General features: G+C 38.0%; 1 protein-coding gene and 1 pseudogene across 3 annotated transcripts in view; both read right to left on the reverse strand.

Moving 5' to 3' along the window:
* Nucleotides 1-27,729, reverse strand: part of METTL8 (methyltransferase 8, tRNA N3-cytidine) — a 77,848-nt gene that overhangs the window by 35,647 nt on the left and 14,472 nt on the right. For 2 of the 3 annotated variants that reach the window (XR_012920566.1, XM_012781925.3), the window contains exons 2-3: nt 17,088-17,146; nt 10,646-10,800 (exon numbers count right to left, since the gene is read on the reverse strand). Coding sequence is in view for 2 of the 3 variants with exons in the window: in XM_012781925.3 (XP_012637379.1) it covers nt 10,646-10,788 (143 nt within the window). In the remaining variant the exon portion in view is untranslated. Of the gene's footprint in view, nt 1-10,645; nt 10,801-12,152; nt 12,238-17,087; nt 17,147-27,729 lie in introns of all 3 variants that reach the window. The other variant, XM_076005650.1, reaches the window with a different exon arrangement.
* Nucleotides 350-4,449, reverse strand: LOC105880716 (large ribosomal subunit protein uL11-like; annotated as a pseudogene).

Genomic DNA, 27,729 nt, shown 5'->3' on the forward strand with positions numbered 1-27,729 from the left:
GACTCCACTGGGTAGCAGGCAGACTTTATGAGGGTCTGGGTGTGCTTTTTTTTTTTTTTTTTTTTGAGACAGAGTCTCACTTTGTTGCCCAGGCTAGAGTGAGTGCCATGGCATCAGCCTGGCTCACAGCAACCTCAATCTCCGGGGCTCAGCGATCCTACTGCCTCAGCCTCCCAAGTAGCTGGGACTACAGGCATGTGCCACCATGCCCGGCTAATTTTTTGTATATATATTTTTAGTTGGTCAATTAATTTATTTCTATTTTTGGTAGAGACGGGGTCTCGCTCAGGCTGGTTTCGAACTCCTGACCTTGAGCAATCCGCCCGCCTCGGCCTCCCAAAGTGCTAGGATTACAGGCGTGAGCCACCACACCCGGCCCTGAGTGTGCTTTATTGTTTTGTCAAATGATCCTTTTTCGAAATAGTTTTCTCTGTAGTTCTTAACTCGCAGGACATTCCACTGCACTACTGTTGATGTCATCTATGATGTCATGAGGGTGGAGCAATTGAAATTGCAGGCCACAGACTGGGCACTCCCCAGGATTTCCTTCTTAGTTTTCTGGCTAAATATTGGTGACACATCTGTCAGGTAATGTTGACAATCTCATTAAAAGTGATATTTCCACTATGCTTTTTGTTTTTCTTTTTTTGGAGACATGGTCTCACTCTGTTGCCCAGGCTGGAGTACAGTGTGGTGTGATCATAGCTCACTTGTAACCTCAGATTCCTGGACTCAAATGATCCTCCCTGCCTCAGCCTCCCAAGTAGCTGGGACCACAGGCATACACTACTGTGCCTGGCAAATTTTTTTTTTTACTTTTTGTAGAGACAGGGTCTCACTCTGTTGCCTAGGCTGGTTTCAAACTCCTGGTCTCAAGTGGTCCTCCCACCTTGGCCTGCCAAAGTGTTGGCATTACAGGTGTGAGCCATTGCACCTGGCCTCCACTGTGCTTCATGTTTTTCTGTTTCTTTCAGTCTCTGGGTGGTTCCATGAGGGCTTTGCTGATCAGGGCAAAGGCAGAGGGTGCCAGTTGAATCTGGGCCTGCCTGTTCTGAATGGTCCTTAGACCCTTCCAGTCATGAGTTGTCTTGGTGACATCATCATCAATTTTCTTAGAAATAGTACCAGGGGGATCTTCTGGGGAATCATGGTGGATGTGGAATGACTCCCCCCACTGGTACACCTCAGCCATACCACTTTGCTTTCCTTGGGGTTGAACTTGAGTGGCATGGCAGAAGGGGCTGGTGCCAATTGAACCCAGATACAGGACAAATAAAGAAAGGTGCACCTTGGCTTCCCCAAGCTGAAAGCCAAACAACTGAGTCTGCCTTTTTTTTTTCATTGAGTCTTGTGCCAGGTCTCATTTACCTAGTTAGTATATGCCCTACATCTAAGAGGAATTTCTCTTGGGCTTTGGATAGGTCCTTCAACTCAGCATAGTACCCTGGAAAACGGAGCCATCTGGTTTCCCTTGCTCTGCTGAGACCTCAAATTCTATCGTGAGAGGTAAGAACATTTATTTCCAAGGGTTCATTTTCAACCTTTGCTAGGGCTGCCTAGTGAATATGAGTAGGCCGACTTACAATTTGCCCGCTGACCTTCTTTCCCTAGCACTGCTGGTGAGGAATGTAGGCGGGATTAGGAGCTACTCCAAGCCATACAAGAATCTACAATTTCTTTTCTTGGTCACTAATTTTCCATGCTTATGGCCTTTTTTGGGTTGCTGCTGGTATAGTTCTGTGTGTGTTTACTATTCCTTATTCATTTTGTTGGAAAAGGAATACTCTGCATTTCAGATTCATACCATCTTTTTTTACTTGGAAGGCTTTGGCTTATTTTGTGAAATAGACTAGTTCTCTCCTGGTCCACCACAGAACCTAGCCCAGTGATGGGCACATATCAATATATAAAAAATGCTGGCAATAAGGATATCATTCCACATTCTATAACCGTTATCTCTAAGAATTCTGAGCAACGGAGCCAAATTAAATTCTCCCAAATACTTCTTTTGTCACATTATATACTGTCTCAAAATATGAAGCCTCTCTTCTAACTAGGCTGGTTTGCTTGCTTTGGAATATACCTCATGTATTTATTCCCAAATCCAGATCTTTGCTCATGCTACCACTGGTCCAAAACAAATTATCTTCATTGTTTAAATATTCCTCATCCTTCAAAGCTCAGGTTAAATTCTACCTGCTTTTCTATCCCCACCTTGGGAATCTCTTCCTATTCTGAATTCTTATGGTCTTCACAGTCTTTATTGCTTATTATGACCTCACATACTCCTTTATGTTGTTAATTTATGGATGGGTGTATATCTCAATTCCTCATCCAATAATAATAAGAATGATGCCTTTTAGTGAATACTTACTACTGAGAGCTTATATTTATTATCTACTTTAATACTCACAAGAACCCCATGAAAGAACTGGCTCAAGTTTGCATAGCTGGAAAGGGATAGACTCAGGATTTCAAGTCAGATATTTGGGATTCTAAAGCCCATGTTTAGGTATTATATTAACTTTCAGTCTAGTTCTAAGTTTCTAGTAGATAGGAATAGGATCTTATATTTCTCTATATTGATTTAGTTACTCAAATATATTTACTGGTTGCCTATTATAGGGAATATAGCTATGGGGAATATAGCTATGAAACAGATATAAGCTCTTATCTGAAGAATTATACATTCTAACAATGAAGATAAAATAGATACATAAATAACTAAAGTACATGTTAGAAAATAGTAATAAAATAGCTAATTTTTATATGTTGTTTATTTACTATGTGTAGACACTTTATATCATATAAACTCACTTAATCCTCCTAACACCCTGTGAGGTAGATATTACTATTATTATCCCATTATCCCATTTTACGGATGAGGAAACTGAACCACAGAGAGATTAAGTAACTTCCAAAGATTAGACAACTATTAAGACTACTCTCAACATCTAGGCTTACTGCCTCTTATGACAAATGTCATATGGAGGCAGCCAAAGAAAATACTTACTGATTAACTACAATAGAGAACTATGTGTGAAACAGAACAAGAGAAATAAGATGATAAATATAATGATTACATAAGGAAAATTATATAATAAGAAAGAATTCTTGGTATCAATTTGGACCCTGGAAACAGTCTATTATTTAAATGGGTTATATAACAGAAGTCATGTTGCAACACACAGGTCTTACCTTGGATCTACAGAGAATGGCTTAGCTCAGTGTTTTTTAAAACTAAAGGTCATGATCCCTTTGTGAGTTATGAAATCAATTTAGTCTAACCCACACTTAAAAAGAGAAAGAAAAAGAAACAGAGTAGAATAAAATAAATGGAAAACATCGGTGTACATTTCACATGGTAAATAATGTACAGGAAGCTTTTGCTCCTGTTTTATCTATGTGTATATGTGACATAATCATGTACTGTTCCAGGATGTAAACTGCGTTTCTTACTGTGGATCTTGCCACTGGCCTGGCTGATTTGGTCATATAATACAAATGTTTATTGCTTCCTTATAAATGTCAGAGATACCTTGAAAAGTTCCTACATATTTAAACCAACAACAGTATGGAGTAAGGAATGAGTTTTCCAAGTACTAATAGCTGTGTAAGTTACTCAATATAGATAGATTTCTGGGCCATGTCCCAAAAGCATTTTGAGTATCATTTCCTGACAATACCCTCCAAAACTGATAAATGTACTAAGTATAATTTTAAAAGACTATAGGCAGAATGTAAAATGGTTTACCTGCTATAGAAAACAGTTTGACAATTTCTCAGAAACTTAAACATAGAATTACCATATGACCCGCAATTCCACTCCTAAGAATATACCCCAAAGAATTGAAAATAGGGACTCAAACAAGAACATGTACACACACATTCATAGCAGCACTATTCACAAGAGCCAAAAGGTAGAAACAGTCCAAATGTCCATCAGTAGATGAATGAAAAAACCAATAGCAGTGTAGTTAAACAGTGGATTATTATTCAGCCACAAAAAGGAATGAAGTATTGATACATGTTACAAGGTGGATGAACCTCCAAGACATTATGCCAAATAAAAGAAGCCAGACACAAAAAGTCACATATTATATGATTGCACTTCTATGAAATATCCAGAATAGGTAAATCCATAGAGACAGAAAACATATTAATGGTTGCTAGAGGCTGGGGGAATAGGAGTGGTGGTAAACTGCTTCATGGATAATGAATTTTTACTTTGGAATGATGAAAATGTTTTAGAACTAGACAAAGTTGTTGGTTGTACAAAATTGTGAATGTTATTAATATCACTGAATTGTTCACTTTAAAGTAGTTAATTTTATATCATATGAATTTCATGTCACTAAATTATTAAAAAATAAAAGACTAAACAAAATAAAAATAAAGTCAGATATAAGTACTAGTAATAAAAATTTCTAGAATATGGAAGTCAAATCTTTCTCAGGATATTAAAAACTGAATAAAGGGAGATATCTTTACCTTTTCTTGAAAAAAAGTTTGAGAAGAAGGTCATATAGAGAGTAAATCATCCTTACTAACTAGAGGCTAAAGGGAAAAATGAACTGTAGACAATTCTGAGCAACATCTCTGAGAGAAAATTGGCATGTACTTTTCTAGAAACATCTTTAAAGAATCAAATTCAGCAAGAGAAAAAACACTATTCTTAAATTGAAAGGAGAAAATAAGGAAGAAAAGGAGAACTTTTGAACAGAACTTTGGACTTGAAAGAGGGAGAAAACAAACCAGTTTTAGTTTAACTTGCAAATCTTCTCTTAAAGAAGAAGAAAAATAGTTTGGGGGAAGATGATATGAAACACCTTCCTCTTCCCTTGGCAGAAATTATTTTTATTGTTATTAGTATGTATCCATGTTGGTAGAGCGTTCACTGGAGGTTTCCTGGTGCAGGCTGGCTAATCCCTTGGGGCGTATGCCGTGGAAGAAGATGCCTGTTTAGATCAAGGTTTTTCAAACTGTGATCAGCTGAACCCTGAAGGCCCTCTAGGCTGCTGGAAAAAGTGAAGGGTAGGAAGAAACAGAAGTGGAGCTGTTGATGACTGACCCAGGTTCACTCTGAGCAGGTTTGCCTCATCTTTTAAATCCTAGGATTCCACATTAAAACTTCACTTGAAAAAAGTTTTGCTGTTAAAGAAAAATTTGAAAACCATTAGATTGGATCAAGGGTTCCCAAACTTGGTGGCTCAGCAGAATTACTAAAAGAGCTTTTTCAAATTAAAAACTCCTGGGCTATACCTCGAGACCTAGTGAAACAGTAACTCCTGGAGGGATTTTCATGCAGACAGCCCAAAGCTAGCCCATGGGGTTTAAGAAGCGCTGGACCAGATCATCTTTGCTTTCCTGAGAGTTTATGACATAACAGAACTTAAATCGGTAGGCAAGAATCACAAGTAAAAGAGCAGGTGGTAGCAGATGGAAAAAGAGAACGCAGACAGCTAAATCACCAGGGTCTAATGAAGGAAAAAAAAATTGGTAAATGAAGAGCTTGCCTAGGACCAGAAGTTCCTCTGGAGATTTAATTGCCTGGCAAAGGGCCCATTTTATCTCACAGCCTACAATAACTATCCATAATGGTGACGGTAGTCAAAATGGTTTAATTCGGCAGCTGCACAAAAAACCATAATGTGAGCCACATAAAAAATTAAAAATTTTTTAGTAGCCACATTAAAAAAAGTGAAAATAAAGAGACGAAATTAATTTTAATATTTTATTTGACATAATATATCCAAAATTTCATTCATTTTAATATATAGCTCAATATCAAAATTATTAATGAGATATTTTAATTTTTTTTTCCTGGTAAGGGAGTCTCACTCTGTTGCCTGGGCTAGAGTGCAGTGGTGTGGTCACAGCCCTTTGCAATCCTGGGCTCAAGCAATCCTCCTGCCACAGCCTCCCAAGTAGCTGGGACAGGCATGTGCCACAACACCTGGCTAATTTTTCTATTTTCTTGTAAAGATGAAGTCTTGCTCTTGCTCAGGCTGGTCTTGAACTCCTGGCCTCAAGTGATCCTGCCACCTTGGCCTCCCTGAGTCCTGGGATTATAAGCATGAACCACCACACTTTAGCCTTACCTTATTTTTTTATACTAAGTCTTCACAATTTTACAGCACATCTCAATTCAGACTAGATACATTTCAAGTGTTCATGTGGCCAGTGGCTACTGTAGTGTACAGTGTAGGACTATTTAATTAAAAAAACAACGTATTTCCTTCTAAATTGATATTCAGTTACAATAAAACATAAAAAGTCCATGATCACCTTCCCAGCCCTAAAGATGCTGCTCCAGAGGTTAGTTAGTCTGTTAAGAATTTTGTCTGCAGATCTCATACCCTACTTCACCTCTTCAGCCCTGGCCAGCAGCAGTATCTGTGCTCTGGACATTTTCACCTGAATGTATTGCTCACATGTCCTATTCAAAATGTCTAAAACTAAATTTACAATCTTTCTTCCAAAATAAAAACTCAATTTACCTCTTGATTTTCCCATTTCTATCAGTCACTAAGATCAAAACTTCAGAGTCAAATTCTACCTTTTCCTTTATTCTGCACAAGCACCAAGTTCAGTTTCTCTCCTTTCTTCATAATCTCTCTCTCCCTGGCTCTTTCCTGCTTCCAATTCTCCCTACTGATCTGTCCAGCATACTGTTACCCAATATGCATACATAATACACTATACATAATGTCATTCTCTTTGATGGCTCCATAATGCACTTCAGCTACAAATTCAGGACCATGTACAATCTTCATCCCACTCCCACTTTTGGCCTGTATCATTCCAACCTTATCTTTCACCAATCTCCTAAAATAGCCTTTTTTAGAGCAAATTATCCTGTGCACTGTCTGTACAATGCCTTATACTTCCTCATCTCAGGGTTTTATGATTGTCTACCCACACAGAATGTCCTTATTCCAGTTTACTTATTCAAATCATTATTCAACAAATATTGAAATTTCAGGCACTGTGCGCCATACTGGAGGTGGAATAAATTCAGCCCTACTTCAGTATGCTTCACAGATGTTGTGTTTTTTACAAATTGAATGTGTGTGATAACCCTACACACAGCAAGTCCATCAATGCCATTTTTCCAATAGCATGTGCTCACTTCTTGTCTCTGTGTCACATTTTGGTAATTCTTGCAATATTTTAAACTGTTTTGTTATTATGATATCTATTATGATGATCTGTGGTCAGTGATCTTTGATGTTACTATTGTAATTGTTTGGGGGCACCATGAACCACACCCATATAAAATGGGAAACTTAATTAATAAATGTTGTATGTGTTCTGACTGTTCTACCACCCATCTGTTCCCCATCTCTCTCCCTCTCCCTATTCCCTGAATACAACAATATTGACATTAGGCCAATTAATAACCCTACAATGGCCTCTAAGTGTTGAAGTGAAAGGAAGAGTCACATGTCTGACACTTTAACTCAAAAGCTATTAACAGAATTAATTAAGTTTTAGTGAGGAAAGCATATCGAAAGCTGAGATAAGCTGAAAGCTAGGCCTCTTGCACCAGTTAGCAAACTTGTGAATTCAAAGGAAAATTTCTTGAAAGAAATTAAAAATGCTACTTCAGTGAACATGTGAATGATAAGAAATCGAAACATCATTATTACTGACAGAGAAAATTTTAGTGGTCTAGATAGAAGATCAAGCCAGCTACAACATTCCCTTAAACCAAAGCCTAATCCAGAACAAGGCCCTAACTCTCTTCAATTCTATGAAAGCTGAGAAAAGTGAGGAAGCTGTAGAAGAAAACGTTGAAGTTAGCAGAGGTTGGTTCATGATGTTTAAGGAAAGAAGCCATCTTCATAATAGGAAAGTCCAAGTGATACAGCAAGTGCTGATAGAGAAGCTGCAGCAAGTTATCCAGATCTAGCTAAGATCATTGATGAATGCGACTACATTAAACAACAGATTTTCAATGTAGGCGAAATAGCCTTCTATTGAAAGGAGATGCCATCTAGGACATTTATAGCTGGAGAGGAGAAGTCGATACCTAGCTTCAAAGAACAGGCTGACTTTTTTTTTTTTTTTTTTTTTTTGAGACAGAGTCTTGCTTTGTTGCCCAGGCTAGAGTGAGTGCCATGGCATCAGCCTAGCTCACAGCAACCTCAAACTCCTGGGCTCAAGCAATCCTGCTGCCTCAGCCTCCCGAGTAGCTGGGACTACAGGCATGTGCCACCATGCCCAGCTAATTTTTTCTATATATATTCGTTGCCCAGTTAATTTCTTTCTATTTATAGTAGAGACAGGGTCTTGCTCTTGCTCAGGCTGGTTTCGAACTCCTGACCTCGAACAATCCGCCCACCTCGGCCTCCCAGAGTGCTAGGATTACAGGCGTGAGCAACCGCGCCTGGCCCAGGCTGACTTTCTTATTAGGGACTAATGCAGCTGATGACTCTAAGTTGAAGCCAATGCTCATTTAGTATTCTGAAAATCACAGGGCCCTTATGAATTATGCTAAATGTACCCTGCCTGTGCTCTAGAAATGGAACAATAAAGCCTGGATGACAGTAGATCTCTTTACAGCATGGTTTACTAAATAATTTAAGTCCACTGTCGAGACCTACTGCTCAAGAGAAAAGATACCTTTCAAAATGTTACTGCTCATTGACAATGAACTAGTCACTCAAGAGATCTGATGGAGATATTATACAAGGAGATTAATGTTGTTTTCTGCAGCCCATGGATCAAGGAGTCATTTCAACTTTCAAGGCTTCTTATTTAAGAAATACATTTTGTAAGGCTATAGCTGCCATAGGTAGTATTTCCTCTGATGGATCTGGGCAGAGTCAATTAAAAACCTTTTGGAAAGAATGCCATTAAGAACATTTGTGATTCATGAGAAAAGGTCAAAAAATCAACATTAAAAGGAATATAGGAGAAGTTGGTTCCAACCCTCATGGATGACTGTGAGGGGCTTAAGACTTCACTGGAAGAAGTAAAGATGTGGTAGAAATAGCAAGAGAACTAGAATTAGAAGTGGAGCCTGAAGATGTGACTGAATTATTGTAATCTCATGATAAAACTTGAACAGATGAGGAGTTGCTTGTTATGGATGAGCAAAGAAAGTGGTTTCCTGAGAGGAAACCTACTGGCAAAGATGCTGTGAACATTGTTGAAATGACAACAAAGGATTTGGAATAAGACATAAACTTAGTCGATAAAGCAGCAGCAGGATTTGAGAGGATGGACTCCAATTTTGATAGACATTCTGTTGTGGGTAAAATGCTATCAAACAGCATCACATGCTACAGAAAAATCTTTGATGAAATGAAGAGTCAGTTGATGTGACTAACTTCATTGAAATTGCCACAGCCAACCCAGCCCTCAGCAGCCACCAACCCGACCAGTCAGCAGCTGTCAACACTGAGGCAAGACCCTTCACCACCAAAAAGATTACAACTTGCTGAAGGATCAGATGATTGTTAGCATTTTTTAGCAATAAAGTGTTTTTAAATTAAGGTGTGTACATTTTTTAGACACAATGCTATTACACACTTAATAGACTACAGTATAGTGTAAACATCACTTTTACAAGCAACAGGAAACAAAAACATGCATGACTCACTGTATTGCAATATTTGCTTTATTACAGTGGTCTGGAATGAAACACAAAATATTTCTGATAGAAAATATGTAATGCCAATCTCAATTTTCCCCCACTTTAAGAAATCATCCTGAGGTCAGGCACAATGGCTTATACCTGTAATCTCAACACTTTGGGAGGCTGAGGCAGGAGGATTGCTTGAGTCCAGTAGTGAAATACCAACCCGGACAACATTTTTTTGTCTCTACAAAAAATTTAAAAATTAGCCAGGCGTGGTAGGGCACACCTGTGGTCCCAGCTACTCAGAAGGCTGAGGTGGGAGGATTGCTTGAGGCCAGGAGTTCCAGGCTGCAGTGAGCTGTGACTACACTACTGTACTCTAGCCTGGTTGACACAGCAGAACCCTGTCTCTAAAAAAAAAAAAAAAAAAAGAAAGAAAGAAAAAAACCAAATCTTCCTGACTTTGCACAGACAGAAATGGTTTTACATTACTGAGTTGTTCTCATAAGGCATATAGTCTACAATACTCCCTGGACCCTTATAACTTGCTGCCTCGTATGGCTAATTATTAATCTTTTTAATAAATAATCTATCTTCCCAAATAGTGTGGATTTCCTGAAAGTGTGGATGAGGGTCATATCAACATGTTCTCCCTGGTGCTCAGTAAGCAGCAGGTACCGAATACACATTTGCTGATTGACAAGTATTTGTACAAAAGGAAGGGCCTGTGGGGCAAGAGGAGGGGCCCTACCTAGAAAACAGCCCCCTTTACCCCACCCAGTGATAGGCTGGCACCTCAAGAGCAGAGGTAAGAAGGAAGGGCCTGCAAGAACCACCCCCCAAGCCCTTGCAAGTTTCACTTTTCTAATTTCATTTGCAAAGAAGTTTAGAATTGGCAACACTTAAAAGTCAGGACCAGTTACCCTGGCTTTTGGACCTCTACAATGTGAATTAGGTCATCAGCTTTAAAAATCCTTTCTTGGTACTACCTGAAAACAATACCACTGGTGATATTTAATAAACATATATAATATCAGATCTAAAAAGAAAACTCACCACATGTTGTGTTCAAAAACTTTGGCTGGGTCAGTTAAAATCCTTGATCCCAGAGGGGCCACTGGATGATTCCCACTTTGGTATCTGTGTGGCACCTTTCCTAGCCTTAGACAGGAAGTGGAATTTCTCCAAATAATATTCATCCTGATCAGTACCTGAAAAATCACAGATGGTTAATTAGTCATTATAGATTGTATGGTGTATTGTTTACCTAATAGCCAAAATCTGGTCCCTAAGGTTTACAACCTGAGAAAGAACATGAAAACCAAAAACTTTTACATGAAAAATAGGCATGATAGCTTCTCTCCTGAGGTGTTTTCCAGCCAGGAAAGGAGGAAGGAATATTTAGGGTAGGTGACATTGGCCAGCATTATTTCTATGCCACAGCCTTGATCAACTTTGCTTTGCTGGGTATTTGCTTATTTAATTTTTAGCACATGACCAAAGCATGTAAGCCCAGATCCTTAATTTTATGTATTAAATTAAGAACAGTTTTTTAAAACAGTGATTTTCTTATTTTGTTTTGGGAATTCTAAGCAAACATATTTCTTAAGAATATTTTGTGACTAGACCAAAAACCCTAGTAGAAAAACAAGAAAATTAACCTATAAGTCTCATTCTTCATGCTGAACTGAATAATATGAAAATCAGTCAAATAAGTAAATAAATACTATATTAAGACAGAACATCAGCAATTCTTAATTCTAACGATCCTGTATACGTATATTTTTAAGAATAGTAACACAATTACAAAATAGATTTCCCTATACAAAATGCATGTTTAAATCCTAGCTCAATAAGAGAATCACTAGTTGATTAGCCCAAATCCATCCCCATTTCTGGAAGAATAACTTAAACAAACATAAAAGAATATGTCATCTTAATTATGTACTAGAAAATATGTCACTTTAAAATCTTTATGGAAAAGTATTAAAAAGATGCTTTAATGAGCTTACATTTTCCAATAAGAATTCATTGTAATACTGCTTGACATATCAGCTATTCGTCACAACATTCAGCCTAATGCTGAAAGCTGTCAGGTAGAAACAGATGCTAAAAGGTGTGTGTACATAATATGCATTAGGGACTATTGGAGGTGCTATTAGGCATAAAAATGCCATGTGCTGTATACCCTTTACCACCTTACTGAAAATGAATGGGTTTTAAGACTGTGAATTCCAAAATGTACTGCAGAATGTCAAAAATATGTCATTGTCCTTTTAAACATAAAATTCAAAATTTCCTTTTTGGAAAAAAAAGGGGGTTTTGTTATACATACAGAAAATACTGTAATGGTTCCATTCAAATGTGACTAACTGTGATGAGAAACGAAACATTCAACAGCTAGTGCAGATGGCGCCTTGTTTGTTTTCCTTTCTCCACTAAATGCAAGCTCTTTGGGTGGAGGCAAATGAAATGAAATGCTCCGCCTACCACTACCTTCATCCTGATGTGCCTTTGTTCTTTTGCCTTGCCAGTGTTCCACATAAAACTAGCAAAACCCTACCTGCAAAATTATTTTTAGAGCTCTTTCTGCGCTGAATATAATTCATAAAATCTTCTGAATGCTCAAAAGTAAAAACTGATTACACCTAGAAAGAGAGGTAATTCATACTCAAAAGTGTGAAATGATGTAAACGTTTCCTACCCAGGAAAGCCAAATCAAAATGAAATTTCAATTCTTCAAATAATCATGTGATACTTATCTGTATCTGTCTATATATAGAAGAGGAAGAGAGAAGGAAAAAAATAGGCAAGAATGTCTCTCACTATAAATGACCAAGAACCTCTGTAGACAGTCAGAGACAAAAGACATAACCATACCGGTTATTAGGCAATTTAGGAAAATGTCAGAGAAGTGTGTGCCTTGCTGTCTGCTAGCCTGTGGAGAGAGCACTGTGTGGCCAGGGCCTAAATATGTGGTTCCCTGCTTAGGCAGCTCTTTCTCTAATTAACACAAACAATACATCTTTATATATTTCCTTTATTTATCTGTAACAGTCACACACAGCCTTGTGTTGCTATTTATCTTTTTTATTATATAAGTATATAAAGGAAAATATATAATATAGATAAATACATAATAAAATTATATAAATGCCTTCTTAAATAAATTGCTAGCTTCTAGAGGCAGTACCAAGTTGCTCATGAATTGTTTGACTGGTTACATAAAAATAATGATACTTGTCTGACTTAAATTTAATTGCAAGGAAGTTATTTCATATTTTCCAGGGTAGCTCCTAAGATCCTTGCAGGGAGAAAGAAGGAAATGACAGAAGAGTATGACAGTATACAGGCGGCTATCCAGTTATTAACCACAAGGTTTAACAAATACCTGCTTTATATTATGACTACCATGCTAGCTTAAGGTTTACTAGGTCATGGTTCCATTTTGTGATGGGAAAAGAAGAGAATGGCAGGGCCAGCCCCAAATAGAATTTTGGTAAAGGAATTTGGTTTCTGCCACCAGAATGACCCACTCCCTTTATGTTCCTTCTCTTCACTGTCTTTTGGCATATTCTGATTTGAATATGAGTTGGACATATTATTTGCATAATGAAACTGTGTGGATATGTAGTATTTTTATTTGAAATATCATGAGGAAATACAGTTTAAAATCTTCCATTCACCCAAAAGAAGGCAGGGAAAGAAGAACAGAGGAATTAAAAACAGATGGAACAAATAGGAAACATACCAAGCTGGCATATTTAAACTCAATCATATCAATAATTTCACTAAATATAAATGGATTCCAATTAAAAGACATAGAATATCAACTTGGATAAAAAAAGCAAGACCTAACAATAAATTATCTATAAGAGAACTACTTTAGGCCGGGCGCGGTGGCTCACGCCTGTAATCCTAGCACTCTGGGAGGCCGAGGCGGGCGGATTGCTCGAGGTTGGGAGTTCGAAACCATCCTGAGCGAGACCCCGTCTCTACTAAAAATAGAAAGAAATTAATTGACCAACTAAAAATATATATACAAAAAACTAGCCGGGCATGGTGGCACATGCCTGTAGTCCCAGCTACTTGGGAGGCTGAGGCAGGAGGATCGTTTGAGCCCAGGAGTTTGAGGTTGCTGTGAGCTAGGCTGACGCCATGGCACTCACTCTAGCCTGGGCAACAAAAGTGAGACTCTGTCTCAAAAAAAAAAAAAAAAAAAAAAAAAAAAAAAAAAAAAGAGAACTACTTTAAATATAAAGACACAAATATATTAAAATTAAAAAAGATGCAAATACCCCATGAGAAAGCTGGTGGGGCTATATTAATAGGGAAAGTAGACTTCAAGAAAAAGACTATTACAGAGATAAAAAGGGCATTTAATAATGATAAGAGCCAATTCATCAAGACAACATAGCAATCTTAAATGTACATGTACCTAATAACAAAGCTGTAAAATAAATGAAACAAAAATGGACTGAACTTTCTAAAAGGAGAAATTAACAAATTCATAGTATAATAATACTTGAAGATTTTAACAACCCTCTTTCAGTAATAAACAGAACAATCAGCTATCAAAAATTCAATAAGGTTATAGAAGATTTGGACATTATCAACTTGACATAAATGATATTTATAGAAAGACCCTATACCTAATAACTGCAGAATATACATTCTTTTCAAGTGAACATGGAACCTTCACCAAGGTAGACTATATAGGCTGGGTTATAAAATAAGTCTCAATAAATTTCAAAGTATTGAAATTATACAGAGTACACTTTCTGACTTTAACAATAGTAAATGTTAATGTTTTTGATGAATTGACTCATTAGTAAATATCTCTCCTTATCTCGGTAATAGTCATTTTTTTGAAGTCTACTTCATCTAATATTAATACAGCCCTACCAACTATCTAATGTCATACTGTGTATAGCATACCTTTTTAAAAAATTTTAGTCTATTTATATGTTTACAATTAAAGTGCTTACCTCATAAGTAGCATATTATTGATCTTTGCTTTTTATCTGAATTGACAATAATATCTAGAAAAATTTCCAAATATTAAGAAATTAAGCAACACCCTGGTAAATAACCTATGGGCCAAAGACTAAATCTTAAGAGAAAATAGAAAATATGTTGAACTGAATGATAATGAAATCTCAAAATATCACAATTTGGAGAATTCAAATAAAGCAGTTTTAAATGCCTCTATTAGAAAGGAAAATGATCTCAAATCTGTGATCTCAGCTTCCATCTTAATAAGTTAGAAAAGTAAGAGTAAATTAAACCCAAAGTAACTAGAAAGGAGGAAATAGTTTTTAAAAAGCAAAAAATAATGAAATAGAAAATGGAAAGCACAAAAAATCAAAGTCAAAAGTTACTTCTTTGAAAAGGTTAATAAAACTGATAAACTTCTGGCAAGCCTGATCCAAGATGAATTTCTGATAACAGGAATGAAATAGGAGATGTCATCACAGACCCTACAGATGTCAACAAGCTTATATTGGGATATTACAGGCAATTTTCTTCATTAGATGGGACAAATTCCTTGAAGTCAGCAATCATAAAATAAAACAAGAGAAAATCTAAATAGTCCTAAATTTATTAAATAAGTAAGTTTATAATTAAAATCAAAACAAACATCCAATAGGAGGGCTATTATTAAAAAAAAAAAAAACCAGATAGGAAGTATTGGTGAGCATGTGGAGAAACTGGAACCCTTATACGTAATTACTGTTGGAATGTAAACGATGCAGCTGCTGTGTGAAACAGTATGGCAAATCCTCAAAAAAAAAAAAAAAAAAAAAATTAAACACAGACTTACCATAGGGTCCAGCAATTCTGCTTCTTGGTATATACTCAACACAAGTGAAAGCAGGGACCAAAGAGATATTTGTATACCTACATTCATAGCAGCATTGTTCACAATAAACAAAAGGTGACAAAAGTATCCATGGAAAGACAAATGGATAAACAAAATGTGATATACACATATAATGAAACATTATTCAGCCTTAAAAAGAAGGAAGTTTTGATGCATGCTACAACATGAGTTAATCTTAAAGACATTATGCTAAGTGAAATAAGGCAGTTTAAAAAAGGGCAAATATTACATGAATCCTCTTAAATGAGGGTCTGAGAGTAGTCAAGTTCATAGAGACAGAAAGTAGAAAAGGTTGCAGCAGTGGCTCACACATGTAATCCTAGCCCTCTGGGAGGCTGAGGCAGGAGGAACACTTGAGGTCAGGAGTTCAAGAGCAGCCTAAGCAAGAACAAGACCTTGCCTCTACCAAAAATAGAAAAAATTAGCCCAGAGGCTAAGACAGGAGGATTGTTTGAACCCAGGACACTGAGGTTGCAGTGAGCTGTAACACCACTGCTATTGCACTCCATCCTGGGTGACAAAGCAAGACTCTGTCTCAAAAACAAAAAACAGAAAGTAGAGTGGTGATTGGTTGAGGCTAGGGGAAGGGAGAATGGAAAATTAAGTGTACCTAATGGGTGAGTGGGGGGAGGAAATGGGGACATGTAGGTCAAAGGACACAAAGTTGCACATATGTAGGATGAACAAATCTAGAGATTTCATGTACCAAATGGGGATTTTTGCTAAAAGAGTAGATTCACATGCTCTTGGCACACACACACAAAATGGGTAACCATGTGAGATGATGCAAATGCTAATTTGCTTGACTACAGTAACCATTTCACTAGGTGTATATATATATTGAAACATCTTGTTGTAGACCTTAAATATACACAATTTTAAAAAGAAGCTAGACAAAAAAGTTTTTAAAAAGTACAGTTTCATTTGGGGAAAATGAAAAAGTTATGGAGATGGATGGTGGTAATGTTTGCACAGCAATGTAAATATACTTAATGTCACTGAACTCTAATCCTCTTAAAGAGGATTAAGATGTAAATTTTATGTTATGTATATTTTATCACAATAAAAAACCTTCTCACAAAGAAAACTGCAGGCACAGATGTCTTCGCCAGTGAGTATCAAACATTTAAAGAAGAAACACCACCAATCTTATACAGACTCTTTCAGAAAATAGAACGCTTCCCAACTCATTTTATGAGGCCAGTATAACTGAGATAATTGCACATTTGTGCGAAATAAAGGTTTAAATACTGGCCACACTGTTACATTGCAGTTTTCCCATAGACTTAGTGTTTCCCATTATAGTTTCAAGTTATCACGTATTTTTCAGGAACAAAACTTGAGGATATCTAAAAGGGGGAACCTGGGTAAGAATTTTCTCAGCAAGTCTTGGTGTGCTTTAATTGTGAAGGCTCATGTTTAGTTTGCGTTACTCCAGTTCAGAGCAGAGAAAAAGAAAGGCAATAGAAATCTCCACAAATCCTGGTGAGGTATTTGAATTTTTATTTACTGTATGAAAAATGTGAAAATGTGGTACTGCCCTGTCACTTAGCTCAGACTAATTCTATCATCAAATTCTAGAGTATATAATCAAATGTCATTTCTCCTACTTACTTTGCCTATAGGTTTCCACTGTCAGCTCACCATCCTATAGTGGTTCGTCCTCTTGAATCCTATAAAGGCCAAAATGAAATGGAATAAGCATTAGTTGAGGGCCATGGCCCTCTGAGATCTCAATGCCGAGACTCAATCATGAATAGTCAATTGGCTAATGCAATCACCAAGGAGGAAACTCAGAGAGGAAGTGAAACTCATACAAGTGTGAGATTGACAGAGTGTCATTATCAATAGCTTTTATTATGCTACCAACTATAAAGAGGTGTACCACGAAGAGCTAACAGACTTCCTATTGGCTCTAGGGGCAGGTAAGTGCGTGCCTATTTTAGAAAGCAAAGGAAAAACAACTGTATAAAATGACTTCAAGGAGAAGATGGTTTTAATACCAGTTTTCTGAGCCAACCACCACCACCATCACCACAATGAGCTTAGTAGCAAAAGAAATCTTGATAGAGAAGTACAACATGTGGGGAACAGATCTCTGCCCCAACTACAAATTTTAGCTAAATGCTTTGTCTTCTACTAAAATGGAGCCCTTTTTACAATGATTCACACATCTGCCTGACCATACCAACAAACTAACATAATCTACTGGAACAGGTAAAATGTATGTTACACACATGAAAACATGCTTCTTAAATAATTGCAAATTTTATTTTTATGGAACAACAGTTTTAATAACTTTTTTACTATTAAAAGGAAGATTTCAGTTAAAGGAAATACTCTAAAGTATATTGAAAGAAATATTTTAGGAAGTAAAGCACCAATTCCAATTTATCTTTCATATCAATCTTAGTTTTTAAAAAATTATATATTTACCATGTATGAGGTCCTGTTCTAAGCACTTTACATACAGTATATTATCTTATTTAGTTTCAATTTCCCTATCAAGGGGTACCATTTTAGGAAAACCTTATAAAGAATGAAGTAAACTAACATGCTTAAGGACCCCCACATAAAACTAGCTTTGATTCGAATCCAAGCAGTGTAACTGGAGAGCCCACGCTCTACCTTTCTGTACCTTTCTTTCCTTTTTTTTGAACAGCTTTGTTATCAATATATGTATTATTGACTCATTTGCCTTCTACTTTTGAATACCACATATACAAGAAGGATCATGGTACTAATTCTTCAGTTTTTACTAGGGTTGCTAATTTGTTGCAACTGATTTAAGGAGGCCCAGAATGCCTTTTCTCCCTTCATCTCTCTCAACTCTATTTCTCCTCTTGAGCCTTAATCAAAGAGCAAGCAATGCCACTGGGAGGCACGTGTCCCCAGATTTAGGAGAGCACAGTCATTCTCTTACCAGCACTCAAATCTCAAGACACAGGCAAAGGGCTCTTGCACCACCTAATTAAAGTAACATCTTAATACCCAGGTCGTTTCACTGGTCTTCTGCTTTTGCAAAGCTGAGGAGTACAGGGGAGGAAGGGCTTCTTAGTTTCCTTGCTTTTTAAGTTTAATCCTAAGATTGCCTTCCTATATTTTTAATATTAATACTACTAGAGGAACACCAAAGAAACAGTAAATAGTACTGCTGTTTGTGTGAATCTAAAATGATTATCCTTGGAGCACTTTGTTGGCTCTGGAAAAAACTCTTTATAAGACTCCCCAAGAATGATTCCCAGTTGTCTCAGCTTGCTGAAACCCCAGGCAAAGAAACTGCTGTTAATCATACACTAAATGCCTGTCTACCATTTCAAAGTTAACTCTCCCTCAATGTTTCTTGAGTTTTGAGGATCCTTTAAATAAATAAATGAGTGAGATATTCATGTTTTCACCTTTGTAACTGTTCAGCTTTTCTTCTCAGCTTGGAAGCTGGTACAAAGGTTTCATTCAGAGGAGTGAACACCATCTAGATAAAGCTGCACTAAACATTACCGGAGAGGCTAGAATTAATGAGAACAAATTAAAGTACTATTGTTGTACTCTTTTAGAGAGTGAAAGCCAACAGGTAAGGAACACTTAAGTCTGAACTACGCTGCAGTAAAAACTGAAGCTTCAATTAACTCTGGCAATTTCAGAGAACTCCGAGGGTGACCATCTTGCCAGGCAAACAGCTCTGGCAACTCACACATCTTGTTTTAATCTTGCTTTGGATGGTTATAATTTCAGGGTATAAATAAGGTCATTAGCAAGAACAGAACAACAATAATTACAGTAAGTATTTGCAGAGCACTTTGATCACACCGTGACGTCAGTCACTGCAGCTTCACAATGGGAATCTCATGCTCAGTGTTTGCTCGCCATGACTGCCCTGGAAGGCGACTGTGTGATGCTCTCACTCACACAAAAAGAGCCTACTGGGATACAGAAGTTATTTCTTCAAAGGATTTCATGTAAGCCCATCTCAAACCTCAACCCAAAATATATGAAGTGTACACCATTCTAATTATTCTACAAGTTGTCTCCAAAGGCGTTAGGCCAGACCAGAATGAAATCAGTTTTAACTCACCTGGCATTTCACACTTGTCTGTGCTACAATAACTTTTGGAGTTGTTAACCAAATTTAGTGGGCTGATAAAGTATATTAAGTTACATTCATACTTTATGGGCTATCAGTCCTTACAAGTGTGGCAAAAAAACTCATGTGGATGAGATTAATGGAGTTTGGCCCTTACTGAGATTTCTGCTCTCCTATTCATTGCAGAGATCTTTATCTCTAGGTACACCAGGTGACAGGAGATGCTTGTGCTCATGTGCAGCATTTACTCAGCTATGTTTGGACTAATGTATCAATAAGGCTGCCCTGACTGAGGATGGAATATTAGGAAAATTCAAGTCATTAGTGGATGTTACATACAAAAAGTTTGGACTACAACATTAATGAATAAAGGTATCCAAATGGATGTATTTCCATAACTTTAAAAGAACATGGGATACAGGTAGGCAGATGTTATAGCATGGTGTGAATTCTATTTTAAAGAACTACAATTAGTAATAACTTGAAAAAAATAAAGCAAGGTAAACTGTGGAATATCAGGTAAAATTTTGACTCTCACTTCACAGAAGGCACAACACAATCAGAAAAAGGGTCCAGAGAAAGAAAAGTAAAATTCACAGAAAGGATATAATTTCTATATGAGAACAGACAAGTTGAAAGAAACAAGGGAGCAATATAGAATTCTGTAAAAATTGTGGCCAGATTATGTTACATTCCTTATAAGATGTATCTGTGCTTTCTATCTAACAGTCAGATGCTGCTCCCACTGGAGTCACTTCTATTTTCCTATAGTCTTCAAGTGTCTTCTTAGACTGGTCTTTTGTTTACACACAGGCCTTTTGTCCAATAGGAAACAGATTCCTGATTCCCTGGTGGCTTTCTAGACAGAGCAGTGGCCTTGTGAATACTGGGAGACTAATTCCAACATCTTGTTCTTATTCAAAAGATAAGCTTTTCTAAAAACTCACCTTCTCAGCTTCTCTTGCAGTTGGAGGAGACATGTGACCGTGTTCTGACTGATCGAAGCCTGCTAAAGAGCTGGAGTCTATGCTTTCTTACAGAAATAGAAAGTGTCCAGAGGATAGCCTGCTGGCACCAACTCACCCTGCCTCTTTCTTGAACTTAGTTGGGTGTGATGCTGTGTGAACAGGAGGGAAAGGGCTGGATTCTTTTTTTTTTTTTTTTTGAGACAGAGTCTCACTTTGTTGCCCAGGCTACAGTGAGTGCCATGGCGTCAGCCTAGCTCACAGCAACCTCAAACTCCTGGGCTCAAGCAATCCTCCTGCCTCAGCCTCCTGAGTAGCTGGGACTACAGGCATGCGCCACCATGCCCGGCTAATTTTTTCTATATATATTAGTTGGCCAATTAATTTGTTTCTATTTATAGTAGAGACGGGGTCTCGCTCTTGCTCAGGCTGGTTTCGAACTCCTGACCTTGAGCAATCCGCCAGCCTCGGCCTCCCAGAGCGATAGGATTTACAGGCGTGAGCCACCGCGACCGGCCAGGGCTGGATTCTTGATAGCATCACTGAACAGGTAAACCAATGGGAGTTACCACCTACCTCTGCATTTCCTGCTATGTGAGAAAAAGAAATCCTTGTGTGTGTGTGTGTGTGTGTGTGTGTGTGTGTGTGTGTGTGTGTGTGTGTGACAGAGTTTCTCTGTTGTCCGGGCTAGAGTGCTGTGGCGTCAACCTAGCTTGCATCAACCTCAAATTCCTGAGCTCAAGCAATCCTGCTGCTTCAGCCTCCTGGGTAGCTGGGACTACAGGCATGTGCCACCATGCCCAGCTAATTTTTCTATATATTTTTAGTTAGCCTATTAATTTCTTTCTATTTTTTTTTTTAGTAGAGACGGGGTCTCGCTCTTGCTCAGGCTGGTTTCGAACTCCTGAAAGTGAGCAATCCGCCCGCCTCGGCCTCCCAGAGTGCTAGGATTATAGGCGTGAGCCACCGCACCCGGCCTCCTTATGTGTTTTAGCTACTATCAGGTTTTCTGTTATTTTCATGTAACAGGATTCTAACATATAATGTCCATTATTGTTAAGTCCTGGGAATTCAGAGACAAATCCATTCGGTTTTTGCTCTCAAGAAACTTACCTCAAGTGAGGAAATAAGAGATGCAAACAAAGAGTCCCAACACAATATACAGTAAAGGTAAATATAAGGTGTTATAAGAATACAGAGGAATGAGTGGTTAAGTCTTCGGGTAATGGCTCAGAGAAGCTTCCTGGTGGAGGCAATATCTGTACTGGGTATAAGAGGAATGAGTAGGAATATTCCAACACATAAAGGTGAAAGCCAGAGCATTTCAACAGAGGAATCAATGTAAACATAGACAAATGAGGTATGAAAGTACATACGACATTCAGAGAATAAAAGTCATCCAGAAAAAAGTACTGACATAACCAACTCTGGATATGAGTAGAGTCTTTTAGATTAAAGGCAAGGGGAACTGTAATAAGCACTGTACTCTAGTTGATAAAGGGTTAACAATTCTGAAACAACTATACAACTGGAATTGAACAATCAGTAAATAGATGGTATATCACAGAAGCCAGGTTTCTCATTGTTGGGGTGGGAGGTTACAAACAAGGGGAGAAGGCTAGAATAACCCCTATGGTAATGGCTTGCAATGTTACTTAATGTAAATACTGATGTTACATATAGAAATATTTGTAGGTATGTGTATATACATGGGTTGGTATATACACCTATACGTCCTTACTCTGCCAGCTGAAAGGGCCTAGAAACAACCACACCCCAATAGCAACAAGCACACATGGCACCCAGATCTTAGTTTCTAATACCATTCTCTAATAAAAAGGAACCAGGGCTGCTTGGAGAAATGGCTGATTCTAGGACTGAGGCAGAGGAGGTGAGCCTGGAGTTTTCTGTAGTGCCAGAAAGTAAGGAAGTGCTAAAAAAAAAGAAAAACAAAAAAACTACAATGGTGAGAGTATGTCAAAAGGTCACAGGAAGCAACTGAAAGAGCTCCCAACAGCCAAAGCAGAACTTTGAGCAACAAAATAAAAAGTAGTTTTGGATTATATAACCCAAAATATGCAATAAATATCTATGTATCCATACTGACATAAATGATTAAAGAAACACATAAATGGGAGAGAAAAAAGAAATCTTCCATGCAAAAGAATTCCAAATAATTTATGTAAATACTTTGTCCTCATGGAGGTGGAACACAACTCATTCCTAAAGTGTGGGCTGCACGTAGTGACTTCCTTCTAAAATATACAGTATGGAGAGGGAGAGAAATAACCCTGCGGAGGAGAAACATGACAAACACTTCCTCAGCCTGGTGATCTCGGTTAACAGTAACAGTGATACGTCATGTTGATGGTATGTATTCTTTATATGTTATATGTTAAGAACGGCACTTTACCTCTGCGTTCTTCCTCCCAACCCCCCATAACCTCAGCTGAATCAGGAGAAAAACATCAGATAAACTCTAGTTGAGAAACATTCTGTAAAATACCCGACTAGTACTACCCAAAACTGTCAAGGTCATTAAAAACAAAGAATGTCTGAGAAACTGTCAGAGCCAAGAGAAACCTAAGGAAACATGACGACTAAATGTGATGTGATGTCCTGGATGGAATCCAGGAACTGAAAGGTCATTCGATAAAAAACTAGGGAAACTGAATAAACTCTAGACTTTAGTTAAAAATAATGTCTCAATATTGGTTCATTAATCGTGACAAATGTATCATACTAATGTAAGATATTAATAATAGCAGAAAATGGGCATGGACTATATGGGAACTCTCTACACTATCTTCACAGTTTTTCTGTAAATCTAAAACTGTTCTAAAATAAAAAGGTTATTTAAAACAGAATAATTTTATATGCCTAGATCTTATGATGTGTGAAGGGCAGATGGGTGGGGTAGGGAGGTGGTTATAAGGCTGGAAAGTGAGGCAGGGCCAGACAGTGAGGAATCTTTATGTCTACCAAAGTAAGCAGTTTGAATATTTTCTTATAGGCAGTGCCAAGAACCAGAGAGTTTTAAACAAGTGAGCAACATGATGAAATCTGTACAGCAGTCCCCCTTTATCCACAGGGGTATCTGTAGACCCCAGTAGGTATCTGAAACCACAAATAGTACTGAACCCTATATATACCATATTTTTTCTTATACATACGTACCTCTGATAAAGTTCAATTTATAAATGAGGCACAGTAAGAGATTAACAATAAAAATACAACAATTATAACAATATGCTGTAATAAATGTTATGTGAATGTGTTCTCTCTCTCTCAAACTATCTTATTGTACTATATCAACCTTTCTTCTTCCTGTGATGATGTGAGATGACAAAATGCCTATATGATGAGATGAAGAAAGGTGAAATACACAGGCACTGTGACTTAGAGTTTAGGCTACTATTGACCTTCTGAGGATACACGAGAAGGAGGATCATCTGCTTTGGGTGATCCTGGATCATCAAGCCATGCTGATGTCGATGGTTGGATTTCAGGAGCAGATGACATCGATGACTACCAGGTGGGTAGTGGACACAGCGTGGATACGCTGGACAAAAGAATGATTCACTTCCTGGGCAAGACAGAGTGGGATAGTATGAGATTTCATCACACTACTCAGAGTGGCGTGCAATTTAAAACTTCAGAATTGTTTATTTCTGGAATTTTCCATGTAATATCTTCAGACTGTGGTTGGCCATGGGTAACTTGGAATTGCAGAAAGTGAAACCATGGATAAGGAGAGAAACTGTATTTATAAAGATTATGATGGCCCTATACCAGACCAGTGGAAACCAAAAGCTCTGGGACTGGGACATCTGTAGCTTTTAAAATCTTCACATATGGTCTTGGTATACATTGAGGCTCAAGAATCACTCATATAGTGAACTAATTAGAAGACAAAGAGGCCCAGGGGTACAAATAATACAAGTCTGTCAGAGATCCCAAGAGCCAAAGAAAGCAGTGGCCATGAGAATCAAGGAGGGGACAAATTCAAGACATCCTTCAGAGGTAGAATCAGTGGACTTTTTTTGTAACAACTAGATGTAAAAGTAGTCTGAAGTCAAATATGGAACAAATTTTCTGGTTTGGGTAGCTGGGTTGATGATGACAGTATTCACAACAGAGTTCAGGAGAAAAGGTGGATAGTGGTGGGTTGGATAGAGGTAGGAAAGGGAAGACTTGTATACACGTGAAATTTTAAGGATCCCACAATATGTCCAAATGGATTTCCCCAATAGGTAGTTAGAAACGAGTTCATGTGAATGATAGGTACTACCTATGTAGGCCTTGAAGTCAAGAGAAATTGATCAAGAAAAAAAAAAAGGGACAGATGGAACTCACAGTAATATTGACATTTAGGAGGCAGGTGGAGGAAGAGGAGTCTGTTTAAGGGACTGAATGCTAAAGAACATTAAAGACAAGAAGCTAAACATAAATAATTGGTTTTGGAAATATAGGCGATCAATGATGACCTTTATCAAAGTGATCTGAACCCTGGCTCTGCCAGCAGAGTACGGTTTGAGGAATATGTAGGTCAATGGGGCTAAAGGGGTAACAAATGTGGATGACACTGACAGGCAGAGGGAAGGAAGAAGTGGGGAGGGGTCACCTAGGTCAAAGAAGGGTATTTGTTAAACTGTATAACAAAACAGCTAATGTTGTTAAAAAGAAAAAGACAAGATACTGAAAAGAGATGGAATTGCTGACAAAACAAGCTTTGTGAACAATGGGCAGCAGAGAGGGAGAGTACGTACACAGAAAACACATTAGCCACGTAAGGCATCAAGAACAATCTTATCCTCTGATGGGTGAGAACAAGAAAGTGCGTAGTGGAAGGGAAGATGGTTAAGAGTGCTTTCTCAATGCTCTCTTCTTCATGAATTAAGAGAGGCAGGGGGCTTGAAAGAAACAGGGAAAAAGATGGGAAAGGAAACTTAACAACATTTAAATAAAGAAATGTCAAACAACATAAATGGCCCAGTTGAAGTTGCAGCTCAAACTAGTTATTATGTATTGGTTGCCTCCCAAGTATCCATTCCCTACTTCCAACAGCTCATAGACCTGGAATCTGTAAGTCTGCAGAGAATCCAGAGTGGTCCTGACTGAAGCCAGAGGTGAACAGTATAAAGTATGCTAAGCCAATGACCACATTCGGAAACCTCTGGACATAGTGATTGGTTCAGAGGTGAGCATTTGACAAAACCTCCCCAACAGAGTACATCTTAGTTTTAATGCTAGAGATTTGGGGACAAAGATGATTTCTTGTACCTGTTACATATGAAAAAGAAAGTATGAAGCCCTGCAGTTGTTGAAAACCATATTGGTCAGCTGGGGCTGCCATAACAAAGTATCATAGACTGGGTGGCTTAAACAGAAATTTATTTTGTCATGAGTCTAGAGGCTATAAGTCCCATAACAAGGTACCAGTCCATTTGGTTCCTGGTAAGGGCTCTCTTCCTGGCTTATAGATAGCCACCTTCTCATTGTGTCTTCACATGGCCCTTCTTCTGTATATTTGCAGAAAGAGAGAGAGAGAGAGAGACAGAGAGAGAGAGACAGAGAGAGAGAGAGAGAGAAAGAGAGAGAGAGAGAGAGGAGAGATAGATATCTTTGGTAACTCCCTTTTTATAAGAACACAAGTTCTACCGAATTAGGGCCCCACCCTTGTGACCTCACTTAACCTTTATTACCTCCATAAAGGCCTTATCTCTAAATATAGTCATATTGGGGGTAGGGGTTTCAACACATGAATTTGGGGGGACACAATGCAATCCATAACCAAAGCCATCTTGGAGCCATGAGTGCACCTTAGAATGGCATAGTACAACTTTAGGATGAAGCTAGTTATGAGGAAAGAAAACTGAGAAGATAAAAAGAAGTTAAGTCTCATGATTAAATAGTTGGATTAAGTTTCATTTGAAGCCAGTCTCACCTCTGTTTTTTTCAGTTACTGAGCCAATATATTCCTTAATTGTTTAAGCCAGCCTGATTTTTCTATTATCTGTGATCGAAAGTAACCTGATAGAGCAGTTATTGATTTCCTCTACTACCTGGCAGTTTGGGGACAAAATATTTGGTTTGATCTGGATTAGGCCAATCTAGGCTTGGAGTACAGAGAGTAATGGTGATTCAAGATGTTGGAATTGAGGGAAAATATAACTGGTGACCAGGAAGTAAGCTCATGTTGACTGGAAAAAAAAAAATACAAAGGGGAGAGGAGAGTAGGAGGGATGGTGATGGGGGCTGATGAACTTGATGTAGCTGAAGTTTGGGTTTAATAGAAGCAAGGGGGAGGGAAGACACATAAGAGGTACTGGTTACTAATTAGGCCTTCTAGTCTGTTAACCCATGTCACAGTAACAAAAGCAGTAACACTGTACCAACGTGAAAGAAATACTGCTTCGAATGAGAGGCTCTTACAGTGTGGCTAAAACCACAAGGCCACAAACACCTATGAAAGAAACATTTCAGCATTGACAAAAGCTAAAAATATGGACTCCTATTCACCACCTCATTTTAATCTTCTGAAGCTCATTATAATAGACCTCCATCCCTCATTCTTCAGAAACAGTCCCTCACTGGACACATCTACTAAAACAAGGTTTGTCAAACTAAGGTTCCTATGACAACTTTTTTTTTTTTTTTTTTTTGAGACAGAGTCTTTCTCTGTCACCATGGCTAGAGAGCAGTGGTGTGGCATCATCATAGCTCACAGCAACCTCAAACTACTGGGCTTAAGCCATCCTCCTGCCTCAGCCTCCTAAGTAGCTGGGACTACAGATGTGAGCCACCTTGCCCGGCTAATTTTTTCTATTTTTTTAGTAGAAATGGGGGTCTTGCTCTTGCTCAGGCTGGTCTCAAACTCCTGGCCTTAAGCGATCCTCCTGCCTCAGCCTCCCAAAGTGCTAGGATTACAGGTGTGAGCCACCAAGCCCAGACCTATGACAAGTTTTTAAGTTGTATTTTCATTATGATAATAACCTAAAAATAAAATCATTAGGAGCACACATATAACTGCTACTTGATTTCAGTGCCTGTGTTTGCATTTATGATCTTGTTGGCAATAAGCAGCACAGATGTAATATGTAAATAATGCATCTGCCTATACAGCACACTGTAAAAAGATTCTGCAGTATTTTGAATAGAGAAAAGTGGTGAGGGAATTGGGAAGACACACAGCACACAACAGCACAGA

Source organism: Microcebus murinus, chromosome 8, assembly GCF_040939455.1.
Source record: "Microcebus murinus isolate Inina chromosome 8, M.murinus_Inina_mat1.0, whole genome shotgun sequence".
Lineage (NCBI taxonomy): Eukaryota > Metazoa > Chordata > Mammalia > Primates > Cheirogaleidae > Microcebus > Microcebus murinus.